General features: G+C 39.7%; 1 protein-coding gene across 3 annotated transcripts in view; it reads right to left on the reverse strand.

Moving 5' to 3' along the window:
• The window catches only part of ST6GALNAC3 (ST6 N-acetylgalactosaminide alpha-2,6-sialyltransferase 3), a 470329-nt gene that overhangs the window by 196665 nt on the left and 245853 nt on the right, over positions 1-27811 (reverse strand). For 2 of the 3 annotated variants that reach the window (XM_074221144.1, XM_074221142.1), the window contains exon 3: positions 803-1212. In XM_074221144.1, coding sequence (XP_074077245.1) covers positions 803-1212 — 410 coding nt within the window. Of the gene's footprint in view, positions 1-713; positions 1213-27811 lie in introns of those variants that run through there. The other variant, XM_074221145.1, reaches the window with a different exon arrangement.

A 27811-nucleotide genomic window follows, 5' to 3' on the forward strand; every position in this document is an offset into this window, starting at 1 on the left:
AGCCTATTTGCTTCCAACTGGTGGTAGAGCTTCCCGAGCCCAAACCGGTCTTCGCAAGCACAGTCTGCCCCACTGTACCTTGACTCCACTAGAGAGATATCATTGTGGTCCCCTTGGAGAACGAAAAACAACCACCCCTACCAGCCGGAGTAGAGGAACTTTGCTACAAAAGGAGGACGAGGAGCCCTGTCTATCCCAAATGACCCATTTGGCCTTGACCACCTTGCTCTACTCATCCAACATTACGGCCTTGAAGCATTTTGGGATGGTGTTCTGCTCCAACAACATGAGACCACTCTTAGCCATTTGTTTAGGATCATGCAGACCATTTGCATGCAGGGTGTTACTCAACCTTGTTAGAAAATCAATACCCTGTGCTGTCGGGAGCCTCAGGGCAAGTTTCTCCTGGTTTCTAGAAGAAGTTAGCCAATTGATCATCTTAAGTCCTCCAACATTTTCTGTGCCCTAGAATACTGTTGTTTGGGCTTCCCACTTCAGCTAAAATTCTAATTTAATCAATAGCAAATTGAACTGGAAGGGGGGAGCTCTAAAGATGTCTCCGGAAAGCATCCAGTGTTTTTGGGCCCCGGGCCAATCAAAACAGAATGAACAGAAGGTAGCGTAGGTGGGATAAATGGGGCCTCGCTGCTGGCTCATCAAGTACTCATAACAGTCAAAAACATATAACAATCAACTTGAAAAATAACCGGGTGCTCATTTGATAGCTGGCAGGCAAAGGGACCTTCCCCCAGCTAGATTTAACCCTTCAGGCGCAAAGGGAGGGGGCATAGTCAAGGCTTACCGGTCTTTCCCCGTCTCCTCCTTGAAGAGCGCATCGCAGTAGGCCATGCGCTTCTCCGTGGTCACATAAATCCGGGCACCCGGGTAGACATCCACAGCCTTTCTCAGCATGTTGAAGACGATGCCATTACCATCCCTCCTCATGTTCCGGAAAGGCCCCCAGATCACGTAGATGGTGGAGTTGGTCTCCTTGAAAAAGTAATCAGGATTCTTCAGCAAGAGAGGGACACTGGTGTGGGACACCACTCGGACCGTTGTCCTCCGGCCAACATCTCCCTCATAGCCCTTGGTGGGAGCATTGTTCATCCTCCAGACACACGAGGACCTGTCGATTTCGGTGCCCACCTTCTGGCCGACCATCTGACCGGAGTTGGAGACGATGGCACAGAGGTCACAGTCGAGCTGCAGAGGCTACCAAAGGAGGAGAAAGGGTTAAAGAGGAGAAACACCACAACTCTGGTGCCCATGAGAAGGAGACACTCTCTGAAACATGGCACCAGGCCTTTGTGAAGTGACTTCTGGGGAAAAGTCAATGCCATCCAGCACTATGGAGAAGGCCTACACCTATGTTAAAGCTAAGCAGGTGATCTCTGCTTAAGGGGAAAAACTTGGCCTAATGGATGGACAGCTGCAGATGGAGTCAAGAAATCCTAGGTTCAAACCCCTCCTCCCATATTTACTATCAGAGAGGCAAGTCACTTGGCACCTCTGTCAGTTTCCCCTTTTGCAAAATGAGGATGATAATAACTATAGATCTAGGTTCCAATCTCAGTTCTGTTCCTGCCTCCCTCTCTGGTCCTTAGTTTCCTCATCTGTAAAATGAGCAGTTTAGATTAGAATCCTTTCCAGGCTCCTTATACTTCTAAACCTTGGATCCTAGTTTCCCATCTCAGGGGAATTATTGTGAGATTCAAGTAAAATAATTTATGTAAAGCTTTTAGAGAACTGATGATTCTATATAATCTAAAGGATTACAAAAGTACAGATAGATAATTGAAAAAGGTAAATGCAACCAGGCAATGACTGAATATTTTTTTTTATTTATTTGTACAAAGAGATGGTTCTAAAGATTTTGATTTTAAGGACAAAGGGTTTTCAAGAGGAACAGTTTCTCCATAATCAAAAGCATCTCAAGTCCAGTTCTTACATAATATACAATGCTGATCAATAAGTAAATCTATTTCAACCTTGGCATTCTTTGGCCTTTAGAATCCTGCCATTGCCAATAGCCAAGAACAGCAGGAATTCCATTGAAGTCACCTAGGAGAAGGCGCTCTAAAATCAATGTGGGTCCATTTTCCCCTCTCTGACACTAAAGAGCTTTTAACAAATGGCAGAGATAAGGAAACCAATCATTACATCAGGCATCCCACCCTGGAATCTTTGACCCAGAAGACGAAGGGTATCTACAAAAATCTTTCCTAATGCCTCTCCATGAAAATTGGAATGGTTTCTTTTCCAACTTTTGCATAGCCATCTTTAATCTTTTCTGTATCCCATAGAAGCAAGTTAATTAAAAATAATGTATTAAAAAGGATGATATAACCTCCTAAAACTAATTTGCAGATTTAATACTATACCAATCAAACCACCCAGAGGATACTTTATAAAGCTAGACACAATAATAACAAAATTCAATTGGAGGAACAAAAGGTCTAAGATCTCCAGGGAAATAATGAAAAAGGTAGGAACAAAAGGGGACTAGCTCTTCCAGACATCAAATTATATTATAGAGCAACACGCACCAACACTATCTGGCACTAGTTTTAAAAATAAAGGAAAATCTAGATCAGTAGAACCGAGAAGAAAAAAACAGAAACAACTGAAATCTATAGCCCAGCATTTGATAAACCTAAGAACCACTGACTATCTGATCTGCTGAGAAACTGGAAAACAGCTTGGCAAAACTTAGGTTTATACAAATGTCTCACATGATAAACACAGCAGCTTAAAATGCTGATGAGGCCAAATAGTAAAGATCATGCTAGATAACATGAAAAGGTGAGGTGGTATGTCATAGACAGCATTTGAACCTAGGACTTTGTGACTTTGACACCAACCTTCATCCACCAAGATCCATTGCCTCACTCAAAAACAAAGATCCCACCTTTTTAAATGTATTGGGTGCTCATATGCAGGGCACTGCATAATCAGTCGACTTTCCTTCTTTGCCTTTGTAGTAGTAGACGGTCTGGCTATCTGACTTTATTAGAGTAGAAGGTTCTAATCATCAATGATGTAGAGGCAGATGGCGGTTGCTCCAGAACGTAGAGGTATTAGAGCTGTTTAGAGTATCCAGAATGGACAAGACCTGGCCAGCTCACACAGCCACATTTGTCAAAGTCATAACTCAAACCCAGAACTTCCTGTTTCTGAATTCACTGTCTACTTGGCTACACCATTCCCTCCTGCCTATCAAGAAAGAAAATAGATTCTGAGAAAATACTTAGAATGTATTACAATGGGGACAAAAAAAATGGGTCAGTGAATCACTGGCATGGTAATTATTCTAATTTACAATTGGTAAATTGAGAATGAGGTGTTGAGCTAATCCACAGTAGATCTTTCATAAAGTCTCTTAATTAAATATGCCCATCTTCTTGAGCATGTCCTAACCTTGAGAGAACTTCCACTGGGCTTGCAGTTCCAGTTTAGGCCCTGTATCAATAACTAAATAGAAGAAATAAAGTATCGAAATGATTTCAATATCATTGGGGGTATTGTAATGCTCCTAGAAAAGGCCATTCATTAAAGTAAATTAAGTTAATTCATTAATTAATAAACCACAAGCATTTCTGCCAAAAGGAATGTTAAGAAAACATGAATTTATTCCAAAGTGATTGATATAGTGGGAAACATTTTGAGCATAATTCAAATTTTGACTTTGCTTCTGTTATATTTCTTCCTGAGGAAAAGAAATGGGGATGTTGAAAACTTCCCCACTTCTCCATCACTTGGGTGTTGTAGTCCTTTTAGACCAACTTCCACAGGCAAATGTCAGGGGGCATATTTACTGTATAAGTCCAGAGAAGCAGACTGGACAGGCCCGCTTCAGCCCAGGGCTGTGGACAAGGCTATCAGTTACCAAAGCATCTAAGGGATGCCCTCCCATTTTTATTGGGTTCCTATCCCTTTCACATGCTGCTGATGACATTTCTGAGCACTATACTCCATCTCTTTGTACTCCCCCCAAGCTAGGGAGTGCATAGATAGGGCTGAACTGCTTGGACAGGGGTGTTCCAGATGCAGATGGACAAGCAGCTCCCCCCTTCCACGGTGAACTGTGGTGCCTCCTGTGACACCCTGAACCCCAGGCAGAGTCTTCCCTGGATCTCAGTGTCAGAAAAGACCTGAGCTCCATCACTTTCTAGCCATGTTCCCACCACGTTCAGTTATCTCCTCAGTAAAATGAAACTTGGGACAGCTGAGAGCATCAGAAGACCCTAGACCTGGCTTCAGAAGATAGAAGGCAGTCCCTAAGCATTTATTAAGCACTTTATATTTACCAGACCACGTGCTGGACCCTAGGGAAACAAAGAGAGTCCCTGATCTTTAAGAGAGGAGACAACAAACAAACCCACATGTACAAATGAGCTACACACTAGATAAGTCATGAACAGAGAGAAGACCTTGGAATTAAGAGGGGTTGGGGAAATCTCCCTGCAGAAGGGGCGTTTGAGTTGGGACTTGAGGGAGGCCCAGGAGGTCAGTAGCCTGAGCAGAGGAGGGAGGGACAGCATATCAGAATATATCAGAAAGAAATCTGGAAGTAGATGGATGGACAGAGCCAGGAGGTATCTGACCAAAGAGTGTGTGGGGTGAGTTCTAAGATGTAGGACTATGAATGCCAAACTTTGTATTTGATCCTGGGGGCAACATCCACTAGATATAATTGAGTTGGGGGGAGAGGACATGGGCAGACCAGAACTTTAAGAACATCCCTTTGATAGCTGTTTGGAGGATGGACTACATTTGGGAAAGCAGTCATCCCAATAGCTCAAGTGGTTGGACTATGGAGGTGACAAGGACCTGGAAAAGGTGGGAACATCCCTGGAGGAGAGCAGGGTTGAAAATAAAATCAATAGACCATGGCAATATCTTAGAAATGGTGAAGAGATAGTAAGGAGTGAAGTTGTGAGCCAGGGGTAGGAGTGGATGGTGGTGTCCTCCACAGTAAGAGAAAAGTTGGGAGGGGGAAGGAGAGGGGAAGGGAAGGAGTTCAATTTTGGACATGTTGAGCTTAAGACATCTACTGGACATCCAAATGGACAATTAGAGAGAGGGGAGACCGGAGGTCAGCAGAAAGATTGGGGCTGGATAGATTTGAGAACCATCAGCATAGAGATGATCACCAGATACATGGGAGCTATTGGGATCACCCAGTGAAGTTGTAGATAGCAGGAGAAGAAGAAGGAGCTCTGAACACTCATGACTGATGGGTTTGACCTGGATGAAGATCAGCAAAGGAGACAGTGAGATCTGAGAAGGACCAGGAGAGAGGCACGTCCCTAGAGAGAAGAGAGTATCTGGAAGGAGACAGCACCCAACAGTGTCCAAGGCTACAGTCAGGGAGAATAAGGATGGACACTGGATTGGGCAGTTAAGAGATCCTGGGTCCCTTTGGAAAGAATGATGAGGTCAGCAGGCAGACTGCAAGGAGTGGAAAAGAGAGGGAAAAGAGAGGAAACAGGGACATCAATTAGTCATGCCTTTTCAAAGAATTTAGACACAAATGCAGAAGAGATAGAGGATTCCAATTATGAGGGGATGCATCAGCTAAGAATTCTTAAGGATGGAGAAGACATGAGCATGTTTTTAGGCAGTAAGATAGGAGCTACTAGATTGGGAGAGATTGAAGGTAAGTCAGAGAATAAGGATGCTAGAGACTGTAATGGGATGGAAGAGGATCATTAGGGCAGGGGAAGGGTCATCTTTTGTGTGAGATGGGTTGAAGGAGAAAATGATGGCATAGGCACCATAGGACATCATCATATGTTAAGTGATGGGCACAGTGATAAATCAGATGGATTTTTTGCATAACTCTTGAAGCAAGTTTTGAGAATTAAGGTCCAAATTCAGTCCAGACACTTGATAGCTGTGTGACCCTTAACTGCTTTCAGCTTTACTTTCTTCATCTATGAAATGGTGATAATGACATCTACTCACCCAGAGTTAAGGGACCAAATGAGATTCTTAGTGCAAGCCTTACTGAACAATATAAATGCTAGCTATCATTAAAACACTGAAAACAGAATGTGCCCCACAAGTGCCCATCAAAGTGAAAGGGGGCTTCCAATGCCAGTTCTGCAGAGTAGCACAAAACTAGACAACTTCTTTCAAAAGTGCTGCCTGTCTCAGAGGGTTATGAACTCAGGAAGCTGGCATCTGTACAGCTACTGGCTGGGAGCTGGGGGTGGAAAGGGATCCTTAGAGCAGGGACTTTCAGGGAAGGTTGGGGATTGGGGATTGCCAACATTAATCTGATGCCAACTGTGCTGTGAAAACACCTGGGGACCCTCTAGCCTGCTGAAGATGGAAACAATCTCAAGTGACCCTTTGGGAAGATGATAGTTCATACATCTCAAGTCAAACAGCCCAAAGAATCCACCTAATCTCCTCCTCAAGTTCCTCAAGGGTGATTAAAGTGATTTAAAACCAGCCAAATGGTAGCTTCTGAGTAGGACATGAACCTCAGTCTTTTTCTCTTGAGGAGGTACCCACTGACCCATGGGAAAAGGGCCCTGAGGCAGCAGCTTCTCAATGATCCTGGCTATCTTCAACTTAGTCTCAATCCTTGGTTTAAGAACCATGCAGATCTGCACCTGTTTTAACATCATGGCCAGTATGTGGTGACCAGTATATGGCAGCCACTGACTCAGGCCTTAATGTGTGACAAAAGAGCTGCTAGAGCTCCAAGAAGTCACTTCTGTTTTCAAAAAGAAGTACGTGGGATGCCTCTCCAATTGGTGCTGCTGTGCCCACCCAGATTTTGTCCCTGGTCATTCTGGTGGCTCACCTGCTCATTAGGGAAGACCAGCTGCTTTGGCTTCAGGAGGCACGATGAGCTCTGCCATATCATTTGACAATGTAACCCCGAGAGTGATCAATCAAGACATCCAATCTGTTTGGTACGACAGACTGGGACGCCCCACTGGGCAGATTGGGAGGTCAGCAGCTGATAAACAGCTTGCAGGCAAACAGCAGGCAGGCTCAGTCTCTCCTCCGCAGGGGCTCCAGGTAGAGTTGCTTCAGAAGGTGGGCAGGGAGATAGAAGCCTCTAGATTGGGAGAAGTTCAGCTTGAACACAGACTCCTGAGGAGTGTGTCTCCCCTTGCCCTGGAATCAGTTCCCGCCTCACCTCTGCCTCTGAGAATCCTGTCTTCCTTTGAGCAATCATTCCACACTCATTTACTATTATCTGTTACTAATATATTATTGTCACTGGTAGACACTGGGGATTCAATGACAAAAGGGAGCAGTGCTTCCTTGAGGAAGTTCCCTACTATAAAGGGAAAAGTGTAGATATCTATGAATTTGCATCACTACAAAAAACCAGGGAGGGGTAGTACTCACAGACATGAAGCTCAGATAGGTGGAGTACCCAAGAATCTATCAAACAACTCCTCTGGATGAGGTCAGTGCTAATCTTTGGGAATACAAATTCAAATAAGCATGGCAACCCATGCCGTCTGGCCTGGACAGGAACCCTCATTCTGTGCAAGGGAGTGGGGCAGAATTCTCACCGAATGGATGGAGCCCAGCATCCCAAGGGCCAACGTTCTGAGGGGGAGTGAAGATCAGAGGAGGGGAAGACTTCACGTAGAAGGCAGAGCTTGTGCTCCAGTTAAGTGTGGAAGGAGATTAGTGATTAGAAGAGACACAGATGGGAAACACCAGTGCAAAGGGCCTGAGGCAGATGCAAGAGGCTTGTTGGTGAAGAATAGACAATTCAGTTGGACCCAGAGAATCCATAAATGGGAACAGTACCACCAGGACATCAAAGGGGGCCTGGAGCTAAAGTATAATGTCTTTAAAGTCAAGAAAGGCTTCTTGCTCTTTGGGGTGCAAATCACTAGAATGTATCAATTAGAAGAGTGAAAGGGTGACCCAGTCTTGATTCATTGATTGAAGTTTTCTGAGTTGGATCTACTCAAGGCAGCTGAAGGTAGCCACCACTCACCTTGCCATTTAGCTACAGAAATCTTTCCTAAAATCATAAATCTCTCTATTGACATTCACAGAGGAGAGGTAGCAAGAAGGGATGGCTAGGTCCCAAGGGGAATGCACCTGCAAACTTGAGGAAGGAGGAGGAGCAAAGAAGCATGGACCATTTTAGACTTGTGTGGTCCATGAGCTCTCCCAGCTCCCTGTAAGTTTGTCTCAATTTTATCCTTTGGGTTTACTGTTGCATCTTTGATTGTGAAAATATTACTATCTCTTGAACCCATATCCTTTCTTTTTTTTTAAACTTTTGCAAGGTAATGGGGTTAAACGACTTGCCCAAGGTCACACAGCTAAGTAATTATGAAGAGTCTGAGGCCAAATTAGAACTCAGGTCCTCCTGAACCCAGGGCTGGTGCTCTATCCATTGGGTTATCTAGCTGCTCTTATTTTGAACCCATCTTGATTCTGATTTGGAATCTTTTTTGGAAACTTTATCTCCAGGTTTTAAACTTACTGAAAAAGATGATAAATAAACACTTGCCCTTTTTCTTGATGGAGTCCCTCAATTCTGAGAGTTCTGGAGAAATTTATTGATCCCTTCTTGTTTTGGATCCCTCCTATTTCCTTGACTTGACTCTCATTTTCTTTTTCCATTTTCACTTAAAAGTGTTAACTTTCTCATTCTTCTCTTTTAACTCTCAGAAATGTCTTCAAATCTGGGAGTTCCACAAATTTGATCTATACTATCTCTAAGGTAATTATGTCCCTGTGATGGAAAGCCAACAGATATCAAACACCTTCCTTTATTTAAGGTCTAAGTATTGATATTCAATAACAGCCTCACTTTTGATTTACTGTCTTCTCTCCCTCAGGGGAAGTATTCTAGCCTTTTGTTGTAGGCACAGCTGGTCATGAACGTGCCAAGGAAGAGAGTCGAGAGTTTGGTAACAATTGCCCCCCTGTTGACCGAATGCCCCTGACTCTGAAAGGTGTCTCCGAAGGCCTCTGAGAGAAGTCACCCTGCAGGACAAGTCAGTAACTCTGTGGATACCCCCTGGGATGGACCCTTCTCTCTCTGCCTGACAAGGCAGAGCAAGCACAGAGACCAATGAACCAATCAATCAACAAGCATTTCTAATTGTCACATTGCCAAGACTAGAGTAACCCATGAAGGTGTGAGTTCGAGTTCCACCTTGGACACCCACTAGGGGTAGGACAGTGGACAAGCCGCTTACCTCTCTGTGTTCTAGGCAACTTGATAAGACTAACAACTATGAAACAGTTTCCTCATTTTAGCTTTCCATATTTAAAATTTGGGTACATAATAGTCTAGAGAGTATTACGTAGACTTTTACAGTCACCCCATTCTTACATAGATTGCATAAGTTCAGGAAACCATGATTTTTGTGGCAAATGCTAGAGAGGGCTCTGCTTTCTACAGACTCAGAGGAAGCAAGTAGATACTTTTGCAAAAAAATATGTGCTATCTCTGGGTAAAAAATTCTGGAGATGTTTTTACAAGTGGTTGGTTTCCCTCTGCCTGGGAAAAAATAACTTGCATTTTTTCCCCTAACCCAGAAACCAATTGTCCATCAAACACTCGAAGACTCCTCCCTTGTCAGATGAGAAAAGGGTAAAAAGCCAATGAAGTCTTTGACCTTCATTCGAAAATCAGGTCAAATTTTACCCTTTTCTTTTCTTTTCACATGATAGTTGGAGAACCCTTCAACTGTTCAGTTCTAACCTTACCTACCAAAAGGGAAGTTGAGAGAATGATTCAAAGCCCAATGAATTCTCTGAGCTTCTAAGCCCTCCAGTGTGGAAGCTCTCTGAATGCTATGAAGACCACAAATCATCCCATCCTCCTTGAATGATAGATTGGAACACTTGCCAAGTCCTTACATTTTAATCAGCACAGAAAATGAAATATTTGACCTTTCTTTTTTTTCTGAAAAAGCTTACAGACAATAGAATAGATAATTAAAAACTATGAATTAAAACTTGCAAAGGAGTCTGGTTTTCCCAGCAAAGAATAGTGGTCCTTTTTTTTCTTAAAAAAAGGTCACTTGTCAGCCAGTACTAGTTATTAAATCTCCACATTTATCAGAATGTGGTTCTACAGAAAACGAAGGTCAGGTCATTAAATAATGAAACAGTCGGGATTAGAAAAGGTCACCAGGAACTTTACTACAATTTACCAGAAGCTACTAATTTTACACTCAAGAAATGAGTAGGGGGTGGCTAGGTGGCACAGTGGATAGAGCACTGGCCCTGGAGTCAGGGGTACCTGGGTTCAAATCTGGCCTCAGACACTTAATAAGTACCTAGCTGTGTGGCCTTGGGCAAGCCACTTAACCCCATTGCCTTGCAAAAAAAAAAAAAAAATGAGTAGAAAGAGGCCAAAAATTAAATCCATTGGCCATCCAACCTTTCTGCCCACCTCAGCTTCAGGCGCATGAGGCATCTTCATTTATCTAAAATGAAACTTGCTAAATCTGAAAAAAATAAAATTAAAAACCCAACCTGGAGCTTTCATAAATATTTCACAATGAAAGTTATGTTTCAACTGAACCAACTTAAAAACAATTAAGAATTTTTCATTTCATTTTTTCTTTTTTCCCCAGGTTGTTTGCATTCCAATCACCAGAACACAATTTTGGAATTGGAGCCCAGCCTCTCTGGGCACCTTCAAAGCTCTACAAGACAATTAGCACTTTAATGTGGAAACAACCCGGGTCTTTGCTTGTAAGCCTCCAATTGGAGTGAATCTCAACCAAGCAGGTTGGCCCGAGTTCCAGAGAGATGCTGGGGACCCCTCCTACTCTACATCTTCAGACCCGAGTCTGAGGGATGTGACATGGCTAATGGGGTGTCATGGCACCATTGGGGAACCATCCTGCTTTGCCTCCGCCCAATGCACTTTGGAGGTCTTTCAAAAGAAAGGTACCCAAGTGCATTAGCAAGCTGCCATTATTTTTACTGCTTTACTCAGACAAAAAAAAATGTATTTTAATTTTTCCTGTGTTTCTGGAATGATTTAGCAACCTGTTACTTCTACAGTTGAGCAAGGGAGGCAGGAGACTGTTCTAGAAGCCAGGCCAGCAAGCCTCTGCTTGCTGGACCAAAAGCCCATCCCCTGCCCCTAACCCCCAAGGTCCTCAAGCTCTCAGAGCATGTGACCAACACAAGCGCCAGGACACGGATCTCTTCCTCAGGACACCATATTCTCTCTTGGAGATTCAGCAGCTTGCAGAGCAAAATGACAGAGGCTCCCCAGAAGGTTTTATTCCCAGTGCTGGGTTTTCAGAATCCATTCTTCAGATTGTGGGACCATAAATCTAGAGTTGGAAGGGACCTTGGGAGTCATCCAGAGTGGTGATATCCAACTTAAATGCAATTGGGGGCCACAAAACCACACAGAGAGACCTCCACAGTCTGCATATTAATTTAGAAAGTCTTCTCAATGTATTCCTTCATTTGCATACATAAACGCACTAAAATCAGGTTGGAAGGGCACCAGAATGAAGGCCTGTGCTGGGTGTTTGCCTTCTGCTCTAAATCTCCCCCAACATTCATTTTAGAGCAGAGGAAACCATCCCAGAGAGGTGGAAAGGTCTAATCCACCCAATCCTCCCTTGTTTGTTGATGTCTCTTTTTTATATCGCCCTAATATCTCCGGTGTTCCCCCTCCCCTGACCCTTGTGGGGCATCACTCTACTAAATGACTAAAAATAGTCATTTTAGACAGAAATAGAAAAGTCTGAAACTATCTTCCGCATCCAACATTTGTGAACTTCCACCTCTGCAAAGAGGAGGCCAAGACCTGTCTCCTAGAGCTCCCGGGGCAATGCTTGTTCCTTGTATTTCACACACTATTTCCAAAGGCTGCAGGTACCGGCATATTGTTTCCCGGCCTCTCTAATTAACCTTGCTTCAGGTTCCACAGACCCTTCTCTTCTTCACTATGCTCATCACATTTGTCATTTCTTCTGCAGAGAAATAATCCATGGTGTCCAGGGTGGAGTAGCTTCTTTAGATGTTCCCAGTCCATGGCCATCCCAGGGCAGGGCAGGGCAGAGGGAGGAAGGCAGGAGAGGCTCAGCCCTGCCTCACCTGCTGCCCCTGACCACCCAGCCCTGGGGTCCATATCATCTCCAGTTCTTTTCTATCACAAGAAGTATTGCTATCAAAATTTGTTATATATGGAGTCTTTCTTCTCATCAATTGTCTCCTTAAGATATAACCCCAAAATATTTGGGTCAGAGGGTATGTATAGATTTTTTAGTAACTTTATCAGAATCATTCTACATTGCTCTTCAGAATGGCTGTGCTAGGGGAAGCTGGGAGTGTAGAGGAAAGAACACCAGCCCTGGAGTCAGGAGGTCCTGAATTCAAATTTGATCTCGGACACTTAATATTTCACAGGGTGACCTTGGGCAAGTTACTTTAACCCCATTGTCTCCCAAACCCTGCCCCCCGCCAAAACAGCAAAACAAAAGCAAAAACAGAATGGTTGTACTGATTACTCCATAACCGTGTTCTAGTGTGCCTCTCTTCCCACAAGTCTTCCCTCCAAGCATTAATGATTCTCCTCTGTTATCATACTTTCAACCTTGAGAGGTAGGAGATGAAATCTCAGGGTTGTTTTGATTTACATTTATTATTGTGATTTGGAAGATTCTTTTATGTGGTTATTAATCATTTATAATTCTTTTTAAGAACTATTTGTTTATATGTTCTGATTATTTACTAGGCAGTGTCTTTCAGTTGTGTGTGTAAATGCACATATAAGCAAGTTAGACAGACATAGATATAGAAAGACAGAGAGGTTTAATTATTTATTTATTTGGGATACTAAGCTCTTATAATAGAAATTTGATATAAGAATTTCCCTCATGAAACCACTTCATTTCTACTCATCAATGCATTAATATTATTTATGTAGAAGGTTTTTTTCATTCCTCGTAGTCATAGTTATTTTACCTTTTGCAATCTCCTCGATACCTTGCTTGGTTAAGACCGTCTGCTGAGTGACTGAAATTTGTGAGATACATTCCCCAATTGATAATTGGTCAAAGCATATAAACAAGCAGTTTTCAAAGGAAAAAATCAAACTATCAGGCCCTATGAAAAGTCAAAAATAGTTAGTGAAATGCAAATTGAAACAATACTAGTTTCTACCTCACGCTTATCAGATTGTCAAAATTGAGGGGGGAAGGGAAATGACAAATGCAGGAAGACTGTTGGAAAGTAGGTGTATGTACAAAAAAAGAAAAAAGAAAATAAAGGAAAACATGAAAAATAAATAAATGCTAAAAAGTAGGTGTATTAAATCCAATATTTATGAAACTACCAACTGGTCCATCTATTCTGGAAAGTCATTTGAAACCAGGCCCTTATAGTTATTAAATTATATAAACATTCTAACACAGAAAAAAGCACAACTAGTCAAAGAATAAAGGGATTCATATCTACACAATATTCACAGGAACTCTTTTTGTAATGGAAAAGAATTGGAAACTGAAGGGCTGCCCATGAATTAAAGAATAACCAAACAAGCTAGGCTAAGTGAATGCAATAGAATATTATTATGCTGTAAGGAATAATGAAGGGAAGAGTTTCAGAAAAATCTGTGGACTTGTAAGACCTGATGTAGGGGGCAGCTAGGTGACACACTGGATAGAGCACCAGCTCTGGAGTCAGGAGGACCTGAGTTCAAATCTAGTCTCAATCACTTCATAATTATCTAGCTTTGTGACCTTGGGAAAGTCACTTAACCCCACTGCTTTGTAAAAAAAAAAATACCTGATGTAGAATTAATAAAGTGAACAGAGCCAGGAGAACAATATATGCAATGGAAAAAAAGTGAAAAAAATTTTGAATTTCAGGAATTTTCACCAACACAATGGTAACTCCAATTCTGAAGCATGCTGTCCACAGCGAGATGGTGGACTCAGTTTAGACTGAGAGCGTTTTGAGGGTGGTTTTTGGATGTGTCCAATGCAGGAATTTCTTTGGCTTGACTATGTTTTTAATACGAATTTTGTTTTTCTTACCTTCTCAAAATGGGCATGGAGAAGGGAGTAGGAGGGAGAGGAATATTCACTTGAAAAATAGTATTTAATTTAGAAGAAGATAATTCCTAGATAGCCTTGATAGGTATGGTATTTGTTTTTCTGTTTTTTTATTTAATGACTTCTGACATTGAGACCCTGCCTTGATTTGGAATGTAATGTGGATTACAGCATTATTCTACATCTGATTTCTGTCAGACTGCTTTTCTGCTTTTCAATTTTTATTAAATAGGGAGTGCTAGTAGACATAACTTCTAATTTCCAGTTTTAGTTCCATCATTTCTGATGCTCCCCTGCCTAATCTATTCCATTGCTCTCTCTGTTTTTAAGCAGTTCCAAATGGTTTGATGATTACTTATTTAAAATATAATTTAAGTAAGTTATGGAAATGGGGATTCTGCTTTGCTCCTACTTCTTTTCACTATTCCCCTTGGTGTCCTAGGTCTTAACCTATCCAAGTGAATCTCATTATTATTTATCAAGTTCTTAAAGTAGCCCTTTGCTAATTTGGTTGGTATAGCATTGAAACCATAAGGTAACTTTTGTAGCATTGTCATTTCTCTCACACTGGCCCAGCCCAAGGGTAACACAAATTACTTTTCCACTTATTTAAGTTGTTCTCTCATTTTTAAGGTGTCCTTTGTAATTGAATCTATAGGGTCTTTTTGTATTTTCTGGTAGATTGATATTAAGATATTTCATGTATTTTGTAGTTATTTGGAATAAAATTTACATTTCTATTATTTTCCCTTGAATTTATTATTATTATTACTATTATTTTCATATAAATGTTGATTTTCCAGGTTTTGTTTTAGAGCTTCTGACCCTGCTGAAGCTATTGTCTTAATAAGTATCATCGGTGCTTCACACACATTTCCTAAATAAACTCTCAGAGCATCAACAAATGGAGATAACCTTGTTTCTTCTTTACGTATTTTTACTACTTTGATTTCTTTCTCTTATCTCATTGCAATTGCTCGCATCTCCAGAATAATGTTAAATAACAGTGGGGGAAATAGGAGTTTTTGCTTTAACCTCCTATTTATTGGGAAAGGTTCTAATGTAAGTCGATTGTAGTCTGGCATTTTTAAGCACACATGAGTGTCGCACTTTGTCAAAAATTTTTCCTGCATCTATTGAAATAATCCAGTGCTTTTTTTCTATGAATAATTTTACTTATTGTTTCCCATTGTTGATTTAATTTGGTCAAAATGAATGATTTGCTGCATGAACCACAAGAGTTCATTAAGATTGTATTTAAAATGTTTGAATCAATATTTCTGAATGATATGGATGGGTAGCTCTCTTTGGCAGCTGCTTGGTGTGGCAGAATCCTGGGTCTGGAATCAGAAAGAACCCCAGTTCCTACATGAGCTGTGTGACATTTGGAGAAGTCACTTAACCACTGTCTGCCTCCATGTTCCCAACTGTAGCACCTACTTCATGTTATTGTTATGAAGACAAGATGATCTCCTTTAAAGCAGAGTCTGCTTCAGAGGCTCTCCATTGTCTCTTCCTTCCCTTCCCTTTTTCAAGTTCTGACAGTGTGCTTCCTTTCTCATTTGGTGTGACTAGTTCAGGTTGTATTATCACTATTATATTTAAAGTTTGATAGCATTCTGCTAGGACTCCATCATCAATAGGACACTAGCCTATCCCCCTTTTGCTCCCTGACACAACGATATTTCCTTTCCAGTAAGTTTTATTGGTCTTTTCTGAGAAGAAATTATTTGAGATCTTTATTTGGCTTTTCACTATTTGGAATATATTTAATATTTTTGAAGACATTCCTTTATTTCTTTTGTGTTTGTCATATAAATGTGATACATTTTGTCTGATTTTTTTTTATTTCACCTTCTTTATTATTTTGTTGACTTTTCTTCCTTTTTTTATCAGGTTGGCTTAAGTCTTATCAATTTTGCTAGCATTTTTAAGGGGGTTTTTTGCAAGGCAAATGGCGTTAAGTGGCTTGCCCAAGGCCACACAGCTAGGTCATTATTAAGTGTCTGAGACCAGATTTGAACCCAGGTACTCCCGACTCCAAGCCCGGTGCTTTATCCACTACACTACCTAGCCGCCCCTTTTGTTAGCATTTTAAAAGAAACCACTATTATATTATGATTGGTATAGTATTTTTTTGTTTATGGCGTATTTCTTCTCTAATATTTCCTCGTCTGTCCTTAATTTAGGATCTCTTTGACTTTCTAATTTTTAAGTGCATATTCAATTCATTAATTTTCTCTAAAGCTAATCAGTTTATGTATGCTTGAAATGATGTGGTTTTCTTCTGAGTATTGCTACAATCACCTCCCAGACATTTTGCTGTTTCATGCCTATAATTTTAATATTTATAACTTTTATTATTTCCATGAGTTTTTTTCTTTTTTACCCTTTATCATTTAGGATTTCAATGTTTTTCTCCATTCAGGTTTCTGTTTTGTATATGGCTTCTAACTGATTATTACTTTTATTGCATTGTGGTCTGGTTTTTATTTTTACTTTTTAACATTGGTTTGTGATATCTCTGCATTCTGATATACAGTTAATTTTTGTAAAAGTTCCATGGAGTTCTGTAAAATATGGTTGTTAAGTCATTATGCTCTAGTTTCTCCAGAAACTTGGATAGTTCTATTTGTCTTGATCATTTTGTAAAGTTATCCAAAACTGAAAGAGGGATACCAAAATTCCTCACTATGATTGCATTATTGTCTATTTCTCTTGTAATTCAGCTAATTTTCTTTTATGGATTTAGATAAGATATTGGGAGCATAAAAGCTGAATTTTGAAATTAGTTTGTTTTCTATGGTTCCTTTCATCATAATTTAGTCTCCTTGTTCCTTTAAGTGTCATGATTTTTTTTCTTTATTTGATAGTATGATAGGAACTGCTTTCTTTGGACTCATTTGTATAGTTTTTTCCCTAAGCACTTAATTTGCATACCTATACTCTTTTAGGTAGGTTTCTTATAAGATTGTGGGATTCGTTTTCTTATCCAACACATCACTCTTCTTCATTTTATTGAATTATTGGATTCATTCACATTAAAAATTATGTTTTTATTTTCTTCTATTTCTAATACTGCTTTTTTCCAAATGAGGGTTCCCCCCGCCTTTTCCTCTGCAAACACATTGCTTCACCCCTTTCTCTACCCCCCCGCCTTTCCACTACAGTCTCAAGTTGTACTCTCTTGCTTGTTTGCTACTCCTTTCCCTAGTTTTGGAGTTTTGCTTAACTTATGAGTTCCTTTTTCTTTCTTCTTTTTACCAGTTATTTAATTCCTTCCTTATTTTCCCTTTGGGTTATGTAGTCAAATAAGAGTATTCTTCTCAATTCCAACTTGTTTTGTTCCTTAGATTTTCACATTTGATTGTCTATGCCTTGTTCACAAACTATTTCTATCACTCTCTTAATGATTTATCTTCTCTTTCTATCTATTCCAGATTTATTATTTGATTTTCAGTTCTTATTCTCATTAAATCCTTCTTTTGTCTCTTTATTTGTGATGGAATCAAAGCTACTAAGATGCCTATTTGGGTTACTTTCTTCTAAACTATTTCTTTGTTATTGCCTTGTAGATCTATCAATCTATCCTTTCTCTCTTAATACTAACTCTTTAGAAATACTCATTTCTGCAGGGAATTCGGCAAATATTGTCTCATGATGGGACTTTTTTTTCATGAGTTCCTAATTGTGTAGTGAATTTCTAAATTTTGCTTTCAATATGTCCATTTCCCCTTATTCCCTTAAAATATCCTCCCTGAGTCTGTGACCTTCCACTTTCCCCCAGCAACTTCGATTCCTCTTATTTCTCTAAGCATCAGATCCCTGCAGATTATATCCACTGAAAGATCTCCACCTCCCTAAACAGGGTATCTCCCATCCTCATGGGAATATTCTCACTGGTATCCAGGGTTCCCCCCTTTCCCATCATTTTAATTATTCCTTTGTCCCTTGGCCCATTCTCCTGGAGGTGTTCTTTTCCTGAGAGACTAAAGGAGCTATTTCCCCTTCATTATTAACCTTGATTTAATTAGAGTACATCATATATAGTCCTCTGTTTTAATGCCCCCTTATGCTTTTATGTCTTTATGCTCTTGTTACCCCCCCACACCCCATGCACCCTTTTTTTTTTGGTTTGTTTGTTATTGCAAGGCAATGGGGTTAAGTGACTTGCCCAAGGTCACACAGCTAGGCAATCATTAACGGCTGAGGTTGGAATTGAACTCAGGTCCTCCTGACTCCACAGTATCCACTGCAAGACCTAGTTGTCTCACCGCATGCACTCATGTTGGAATTTAGTCCCACAGAAATATGGCTACATCTGTAGACAAATTCTTGTTTAATGGAAGGAATTCCAGACCTTTTCTCCATCTTTTCGATGCTTAATTTTTTTGTATTTGTCTCCTTCTGGACTTTTAGAAAGAAATTTCCTTCTGCTTTCTTGGCGGCTATTTTGATGTTGAGCTGAGTGGCTGTATTTATTTATCTTTCTTGTATTACTGTAGTCTGAGTTGTTTGAAAAAAATGCTCCATTCTGTTTTTCTTTCTAGAATTGTTTCAGGTGCTTCCTCTTGTTAAACATATGTCTTTTTGTGTTAGATTTAAGTATTCATTTTGGATTTTTTTTGAGCTCTTTTACTTTTCAAGACATATTATTCCATTCCTTTCTGTGGTTTTGATGGATATGGAAGAGTCTTACATTATTCATATTTTCTTTCCTTTATTTTTCAAGACATTTTTCCTGATCTCTCAGAAGCTTGGAACTTCCAACAGGAATTTTTGGATCTGGACACAATTTCTGGATTCTTTTGATTGGCACTGTGTTTTTAGCTTCAGAAAGTCTGAGACTTATTATTTCTTGCTTTATGTTATTGTTATTATTTAATTTATCATGTGCTTCTTGGAGACCTATATTCTTTTTTTTTAGGTTTTTGCAAGGCAATGGGGTTAAGTGGCTTGCCCAAGGCCACACAGCTAGGTAATTACTAAGTGTCTGAGGCTGGATTTGAACTCAGGTCCTCCTGACTCCAGGGCTGGTGCTCTAGCCACTGTACCATCTAGCCGCCCTGAGACCTATATTCTTTAAGCTGTGTCTATGTATCTTATCTTCAAAATCAAATTTTATAATCAACAATATGTTTTCTTTCAAAATTATTGCTTGTTTCTCTTCAATCAGACTTGCCTTCATTTCCATGTATTATCATTTCCAATGTATTATTCTCTCTCTGCTTTGGTGAGACTTAAATCTTTCTATTCTGTCAATTATTTTTGTTGTTCAGGACATAATTTCATTTCCACAATTCTTATTTCTCTCTCAAACTATCCAGAAATATCCTTCTCTGATTCCATGTTTGCTTGGGGATCTATAGCATATACTCTCATCATTCCTTTTTGTCTTTATATATTCATAGATGTCTGACTTATATGACCTTGAATCCTTGTTACTTGATGTTATTAACATCTTCCTTTTCTGATCAAGATAATTAAATGAGATGTCATCTTCCTGAGACCCTTGCTAATTTCCATCTTTCTTCCTTTACATTCCTCTATTGCACACTTCTTGACTTTTCTCTGGACACTGGTCATCAAAGCTCTCTCAGACTCCTCCTCTAGTGGGCAGGATGGAGGAAGCCAGCCCCTTCTCTGCCCTCTGCTCTCAGTCTGTGCTCCATCGCAGTGCCGAGGCTTGGTATGCTACTGCCTCAGCTGGGTGAGCCTCATCTTTTGGATTTCCATGGCAAGGACAAAGAAGGGAGAGGTGATTTCTGCTGCATAATGCCCCAGTCAGTTGGGTGGAGTGGGTATGGGATAGGAGGCCTTGTAGTTGAAAGTTGTTTTATCTTTTGTGCAAAATAAAGCGTGGGGGGCTTGGAGAGAATGCTCAATTCTCTTTTACTGGTCACATAACCATGACCTCCCAAATCCCCATTTTTCTGATTTAAAATTTTTTTATTGTATCCAGTGGATTCACCATATGCACAATCCTGTCCCATCAAACTCATCAAGGCTCGCAAAGTAGACTCAGTTTACTCATGTTACATCTCTCTGGGTACCTCCTAATACTCCTCACTCCTCTGATGGCTAAGGAGACAGCCTCATGACCTCACCAATTACAGGTCAGTCAGTGAGGGTGCTGCACCCCAAATCTGTTGAGTGTTCCTAGGCACTGACAGATGGAGCCTCTCAAGTCATCTGAACCACATTGAATGAATGTGCTATTGTCCTCAGGAGAGGCCAAGATAGTTGATGTGGTCTGGTGAAAAGGCTTTAGAGTCAGAGGATGCCTCTGACACATTCCTCTTGTGACTTTAAGTAAGTTCCTTTATCTCCTTGGGCCTTGGTTTCCTCATCTGTAAAAACAAGGTGGCTGGACCTGATGCCCACTAAGGCTTCTTCTAGCTCTAAGTGTATGACCCTCTGACCCTGTAGGTAGTACCAGCAAGCACACTTCCAAAGTGATTCCCATGTAACAAAACTAGGATCCTTAACATTTATACATCTATATATAAGCATATACATATATGCATATACATCCCTAAGTCCTAAAATAGAGAAGAGTAATGGAAGCCAGTCATTATATATCATCTATATAGGCACCAATGAAGACAGAAAGTAGCATTATCTACTAGAAAGAGTATGGACTTTGGAATCCAAGCAATAATTCAAGTCCTGATGTCCATCAGTTTCCTGACCTATAAAATGAAGGGTTGGATAACGCTGAGGTACTGTCTCATGCTCATCACATTGGCCAATGGCAGATGCTGTGTGGTTGTGGACAAATAGGGACAACAGTGCCCAGTTGGTGAAGTTATGAGCTGGTCCAACAATTCTGTTGAATTAAACCCAAAGGGTGATAAAATTGTGCATACCCTTTGACCCAGCAAACCCAGTACCAGGTCTGTATCCCAAAGAGATCAAAGAAAAGGGAAAAGGACCTATTTACACAAAGATGTTTATAGCAGCTATTTTTGTGGAGGCAAAGAATTAGAAATTAATGCCCACCAATTGGAATGGCTGAAGAAACTGGGGGGCTATGATTATGATGGAAAACTATTATGACATAAGAAATGATTGGCAGGATAGTTCCTGAAAAATCTGGTAAGATCTTTATGAATTGATACAGAATGAAAAAGTAGAAACTAGAGATGATTGTACAAAAGAATAGCAATATTGTAAGGATGATCAACTGTGAAAGACTTTGCTGCTCTGATGAAGACAATTTGATTAATAGGGGCAGCTAGGTAACATAGTGGATAAAGCACTGGTCTTGGAGTCAGGAGTACCTGGGTTCAAATCCGACCTCAGACACTTAGTGATTACCTAGTTGTGTGGCCTTGGGCAAGCCACTTAATCCCATTTGCCTTGCAAAAACCTAAAAAAAAAGATAATTTGATTAAGATAATTTGTCCAGGATAATTCCAAAGAACTCATGATGGAAAATACTATCCACCTCCAGAGAGATGAAACGTTCATACAGATTGAATCGTGTATTTCACTTTTTTAATTTTTTTTGCTTTTTTTCTTGCAACAAATTTAATATGTAAATGTTTGGATAATTTCACATGTCTAATACGTATCAGATTGTTTGCTTCCTCAATGAGTGGGGAGGCTGGAGGGAAGAAGAAAATTTGGAACTCAAAATAAAAAAAAGAATCCTTAAAAAAGGTATAACAGTGAAAATTTTAAAAAATAATTGATTGTCCCTTCTGTCTTGAATTTGTGATTTTAGACCTATGTCCCACTGGAAAAGGAACAGATATGAGAGGAAATGAGTTCCAAGGACTCCTCAGCTCAACAAGAGGAGGGCAAGGACAAGATAAAAGGTGGTGGACTTATGTCTTCAGGTATTACTACTTCCAGTCTAGTCAGGTCAAGGGAGAGAATGCAGACTTGGTCTCTTCTTCTTGAACTTTGATGGCTAATATTATACTTCTTTTCTAAGTAAGGCCTGACATAAATGAAGGGAATCTTGTCAATCCATGATGGGAATCATCCTCATCAATCCCATAACATGTTTCATTGGGGACCATAGTTAAAATAAGGGGACCTACCCTGTTCTTAAACAGAAAGCATTCCTTCAGTTCAGTAATATGTCACCTCTTCAATTTGGGATTATGCCCAAAGGGCAACAAAAATGTGCATACCCTTTGACCCAGCAATACCACTACTGGGTCTATACCCTGAAAAGTTGATAAAAAATGGTAAAAAAAAAAAATCCCTTGACCAAAATATTCATAGCAGCCCTGTTTGTGGTGGCAAAATATTGGAAATCAACTTAAATGTCCTTCAATTGGGGAATGACTTAAAAAACTGTGGTATATGTATGTCATGGAACACTATTGTTCTATTAGAACCAGGAGGGATGGGAATTCAGGGAAGCCTGGAGGGATTTGCATGAACTGATGCTGAGTGAGATGAGCAGAACCAGAAAAACATTGTACACCCTAACAGCAACATAGGGATGATGATCAACCCTGATGCACTTGCTCATCCCTTCAGTGCAATAACCAGGGACAATTTGGGTATCTGCAATGGAGAAAGCCATCTGTATCCAGAGAAAGAATTATGGACTTTGAAAAAAGACCAAAGACTATTACCATCAAATTAGGGGGTAAAAGTGTTATATTATTAAGTAATTTTAATATTTCACACTTTATTTTTCTTCCTTAAGGATATGATTTCTCTGTCATCACATTCAACTGAGATCAATGGATAACATGGAACCAATGTAAAGACTAACAGAATGCCTTCTGTGGGGGGGGGTGGGGGAGGGAAGCAAGAATGGGGGAAAAATTATAAAACTCAAAATAAATAAAAATCTTTCTTTTAAAAAAACATGGCACCTGTAGATTCTCCCTGACAAAGTTGGGATTCAAATAGCATTAGTTAAGTAATGCTTTACATGAGTCATGAAAAATAAATAGGCCCCCAAATCCCATGACTATGCTCCATTTTCCTTAAAACTCCCACCATGTGAGACAGTTAGGAAAAGTGTCATTATTGCCATTCTATGGTTCAGAAAACTGAAATTTGGGGTGATGAAGTGATCTGATTAAGGTCAAAATCTATTATGAAGGAGACCCAGGTTGTATATCCCTCCTTTGCCTCTTCCTATATGTGGGAATATGAGCAAGACATTCATTTGCTATCTGACTTAGTTTCCTTAGCTTTAAAATTAGGAGTTTGGAGCAGATGAATGCAGCTGCACCGAGTCCTAGGGAGTTCTTCATAGATTCTTGTTGATGGCTTAACTGAATCTGAATCTCCTGACTGAAGGCCCAGTGTTCCTTCTGCTGCCATCTTGTGAATCATAGGTTCTTCACTGCTACACAGACCCTCAATGAAAAGAAAGAAGGAAAAAAAGGAAAGCTAGATGGCCCAGTGGATACATGACTGGATTTGGAGTCAGGAGGACAGGAGCTTGAATCTGGTCTCAGACTTGATACTCACTAGGTGGGTGACCTTGGATGGGTCACTTCACCCTGATTCCCTCAAAGCAGGGCCAGCTCCAGTCATCCAGATCCATATCTGTGGAGCCAGATGACTCTGAAGGAGAGAGGCTGATGACTTAGCACAATTCCCCCTCACTCAAATCCAACTCATGTACTTGTCATGACATCACTTCCCTGATATCATGGTCTTCTTGGAGAATGAAAGACAAACATCATCATCATCATCAACCTCCTCACTGCTACATAGACCTTCATGATGACCAAGAGGATATCTAAGGTTCTTCTGTTCCTAAATCTGGATAGAATGAATAGCATCACTCAACTGTAGTTGGGGGGTACTATATACCAAAGACTAGGAGCAATCTTTCATCATAAGTGGTTCCTTCTGTGAAAACCATTTCAATAATGTGCATACAGACACAATCATGGATATCCATTGGTCTTACTCCCTTCTTCCCAATTCCCTCCCATCCTGAATTTCCATGACATCTCTAAAAAACTAGCATCTTACCAAGAACTCAGAACCATCATTAGTGGACCAAAGGGATCCTTTTATTAAAACATCCTCAAGGACAGGTGTTCATAATAGAAATGGGCACATGGGGCCCATGAAATCAGCATCTTTTATTACCTATCTAGAAATACAAGTCCCTTCCATGCCCCAGTTGGCTGGGTATTGCCAAGGTCAATGACCTATCTAATTCTCTCCCTACGTGGGCTCAAATTCCTTTTCAAACTTCCCCTTCCCCACAATTTGGTAGACTGGCCTTTGAAAGGTCTAACAGAGATGTGTAAATCTGACACTTAAGATTGACACCAGTTCATTCATTAATTCACCTTTTAATTCTATGGTCCATTGTTTTCCTGCTGCCAATCCATCTCCTTCCTCTCTATAGACAGAGATTCTTCTTGTTCTGAGGAAGATGTAAATTAGCTTACATCTGTAAGCCAACATTCCTCAGATTTACCCTATAACTTCTTTCTTCATCTTCCCTAGTTGCTTTTCTGTAAGATATAAACTACTTTCCTCAGATTCCCATAACTAATGTAGAAATGAAATCTAATCACTTATCACAGTATAGATGGATGTATAGATGGATGTATACATGTTTTGTCGGGATGATTTTTTTCTACAACCAAGGGGGTCTCTAAAAATGGACATCACCAGGTCGTCAATATTGAAATCAGACTAATTATATATTTTATAGCCAATGGTGAGACTCTATACAGTTAGTTTGAATAGGCCTTGGTATAACTGTGACCCCAATCATGAACTTCTTATTACAAAATTCAGATTTTTATGAAGAAAGTAGGAAAAATCATCAGGCCATTTATAGGTGTGAGTGAATCAAATAAGGTTCCTTATAATTCTGAAGTGGAACTAATAAATAGAATAAAAGGATTAGATCTGAAGAACAATGGACAGTTGTTTGCAACAACACAAACCCCAAAGAAAAAAGAAAAGCAAGAAAGCAAAATTACTATCTGGTGAGACTTTACAAAGCTAAGGAAAAAAGGTATGCAAAGGGGAAAGTAGAAAAGGAAAGATACCCAATTGAATGCAGGATTCCTGAGAATAGCAAAGAGAGATAAGATTTCCTTAGATGAGCAATGCAAGAACATAAAAGAAAATAATTGAAGGAGAAAGACAAAATAATTTTTTTTTTAAATTAGAGATTTCAAGAGACTATTTCAATCAAAAATTAGCTTGATAAAAGGAAAATGGCAGGGACTTAACAGAAGGGGAAGAAGCTGAGAAGAGGTAGCAGGAATATACAGAATGACATGAGGAAGATATTAAAATCACTGATGACCGTAATCTCAAGAACTTTGGAGTTGATTTGCAGCATGGGAGAACCTCGCCCAGGATCACCCAGCATGGCACTTCCTTGTCAGAGAACAAGGTAAAATGGAAGCAGCTCAAAGAAAATCAAGATGAACAAGCTCAGACCTGTGATAGAGCATTCTGAGCTCCTATTGCTTGGATCAGCCATAGTCAGACATCCTGTAACTTGGTACTCTTTGATAACAAAAGACAAGAACCTACCAAGATTTCTGAACTTTACAGTGAGGTCAAGTCAGCCTTAGGAAGTTTTCCTAATAATATTAGGTCAGTGGAGGGGATGGAACTCTGGTGAGAATTTTAAAATCTGAAAGAGATGATGCTGTTAAAGATAGGTATTCAATATGCTAGCAAATTTGGAAAATTCCACAGTGGCCACTGGAATGGAAAGGATTGTCTCTCTTCTAAAGAAAGACAATGCTAAAGAATGCTCACATCATTAACAATTGCACTTCTTTTATTTGCCAGCAAGGGTATGCTAAAGATTCTCTAAGGTAAGCTTCAGCAATGTGGGAACCAAGAATTGAGGGAAGAGCAGGTTGGTTGTTGAAGAGGCAGAGAACTAGAGAGCAAATTACCAACATTTACTGGATTATGGAGAACAAAAGAGAGTTCCAGAAAACAAATAAACATAAACTTTTACTTAAGCCTTGACTGTGTAGACCACAACAAAATGTGGCAAGTCCCTCAAAGAGATGGAAGTACAGATCTTGTCTCCTGCGAAACGTGTATTCAAGTCAAGAAGCAACAGTTAGAACCCAACACAGAACACTTCGTTTAGGATTGGAAAAGGAGTAGGGCAAGGTTGTATGTTGTCATTTTCTTTATTTAACCAATTCCAGGATGGATGAATCAAAAGCCAAAATTAAGGTTGCCATGAGAAATATCAACAATCTCACACAAGTCAATGACACTATTCTGACAGCAGGAAATGAAGAGGTATTAAGAAGTCTCTTGAGGAGGATGCCATTGTCACCACTACTATTCAATACTGTATTAGAAATGTTGGCTTCAGCAATAAGAGAAGAAAAAGAAATGGAAGAATTAGAATTGGGAAGGAAGAGACAAAACTCTCACTATTTACAGATGACATGATGGTCTACCCAGAGAATCCCAAAAAGTCATCTAAAAAACTACTAGAAATAATTAGCAACTCTAGCAAAGTAGCACGATATAAAATAAACCCTTGTTAAATGCTCAACATTTCTATATATGACTAGCGAGATACAGCAGAAAGAAATAGAAAGAGAAATCCCATTCAAAGTAATCTCAGACAATACAATATGGAACTCTACCTGCCAAGGGAGACTCAAAAACATTTTGAAAACAATTACAAAACACTTCTCACACAAATAAAATCAGATTTAAATAACTGGGAAACATCAACTGCTCATGGATGGTTCAAGGTAATATAACAAAAATGACAATTCTACCTAAATTAAACTACCTGTTTAGTGCCATAGCAATCAAAATTCCAAAAAAATACTTTAATGAGTTAGAAAAAGTTGTAAGTAAATTGATATGGAGAAATAAAAAGTCACGAATTTCCAGGGATTCAATGAAAAAAATGCAAAAGAATGGTGCTTAGCCTTACCAGATCTAAAATTATATTATAAGGTATCAGTCATCAAAACTATCTGGTATTGACTAAGAAATAGAGTGGTGGATCAGTGGAATAGACTAGGTGCAATAGCAGGAAATGATTATAGTAATCTGCTGTTTGATAAACCCAAAGAGTCCAGCTATTGGGATAAAAACTCCCTCTTTGATAAAAACTGTTGGGAAAATTGGAAGTTAGTGTGGAGGAAACTTGGATTAGACCAACACCTCACACCCTATACCAAGATAAGATCCAAATGGATACAGGTTTTAGACATAAAAAACCAATATTATAAGCCAACTAGGAGATCAAAGAGTAGTTTACCTGTCAGATCTATGGAAAGGGAAGCAGTAATGACTAAGGAAGAGATGGAGAACATCATTAAAAACAAACTAGTTAATTTTGATTACATTAAATTAAAAGGCTTGCACAGATAAAACCACTGTAACCAAGATCAAAAGAAATATAGTAAATTGGGAAACAATTTTTACAACTAGTATTTCTGACAAAGCCCTCATTTCTAAAATATACAGAGAACTAAATCAAAAAAAATTTTTTTTAAAAAGCCATTCCTCAATTGACAAATGGTCAAAGGATATGATAGGCAATTTACAGATGAGGAAATCAAAGTAATCAATCCATAGTCATATGAAAAATTGCTCTACATCATTACTTATTAGAGAAATGCAAATTAAAGCATCTCTGAGATACCACCTCACACCTCTCAGACTGGCCAATATGACCAGAAAGGACAATGATCAATGTTGGAAAGGATGTGGAAAATCTGGGACACTATTACATTGCTGGTGGAGCTGTGAACTCATCCAGCCTTTCTGGAGAGCAATCTGGAATTATAACCAAAGGGCAACAAAAATGT

The sequence above is a fragment of the Macrotis lagotis genome, chromosome 2 (genome assembly GCF_037893015.1).
Source record: "Macrotis lagotis isolate mMagLag1 chromosome 2, bilby.v1.9.chrom.fasta, whole genome shotgun sequence".
Classification (NCBI taxonomy): domain Eukaryota; kingdom Metazoa; phylum Chordata; class Mammalia; order Peramelemorphia; family Peramelidae; genus Macrotis; species Macrotis lagotis.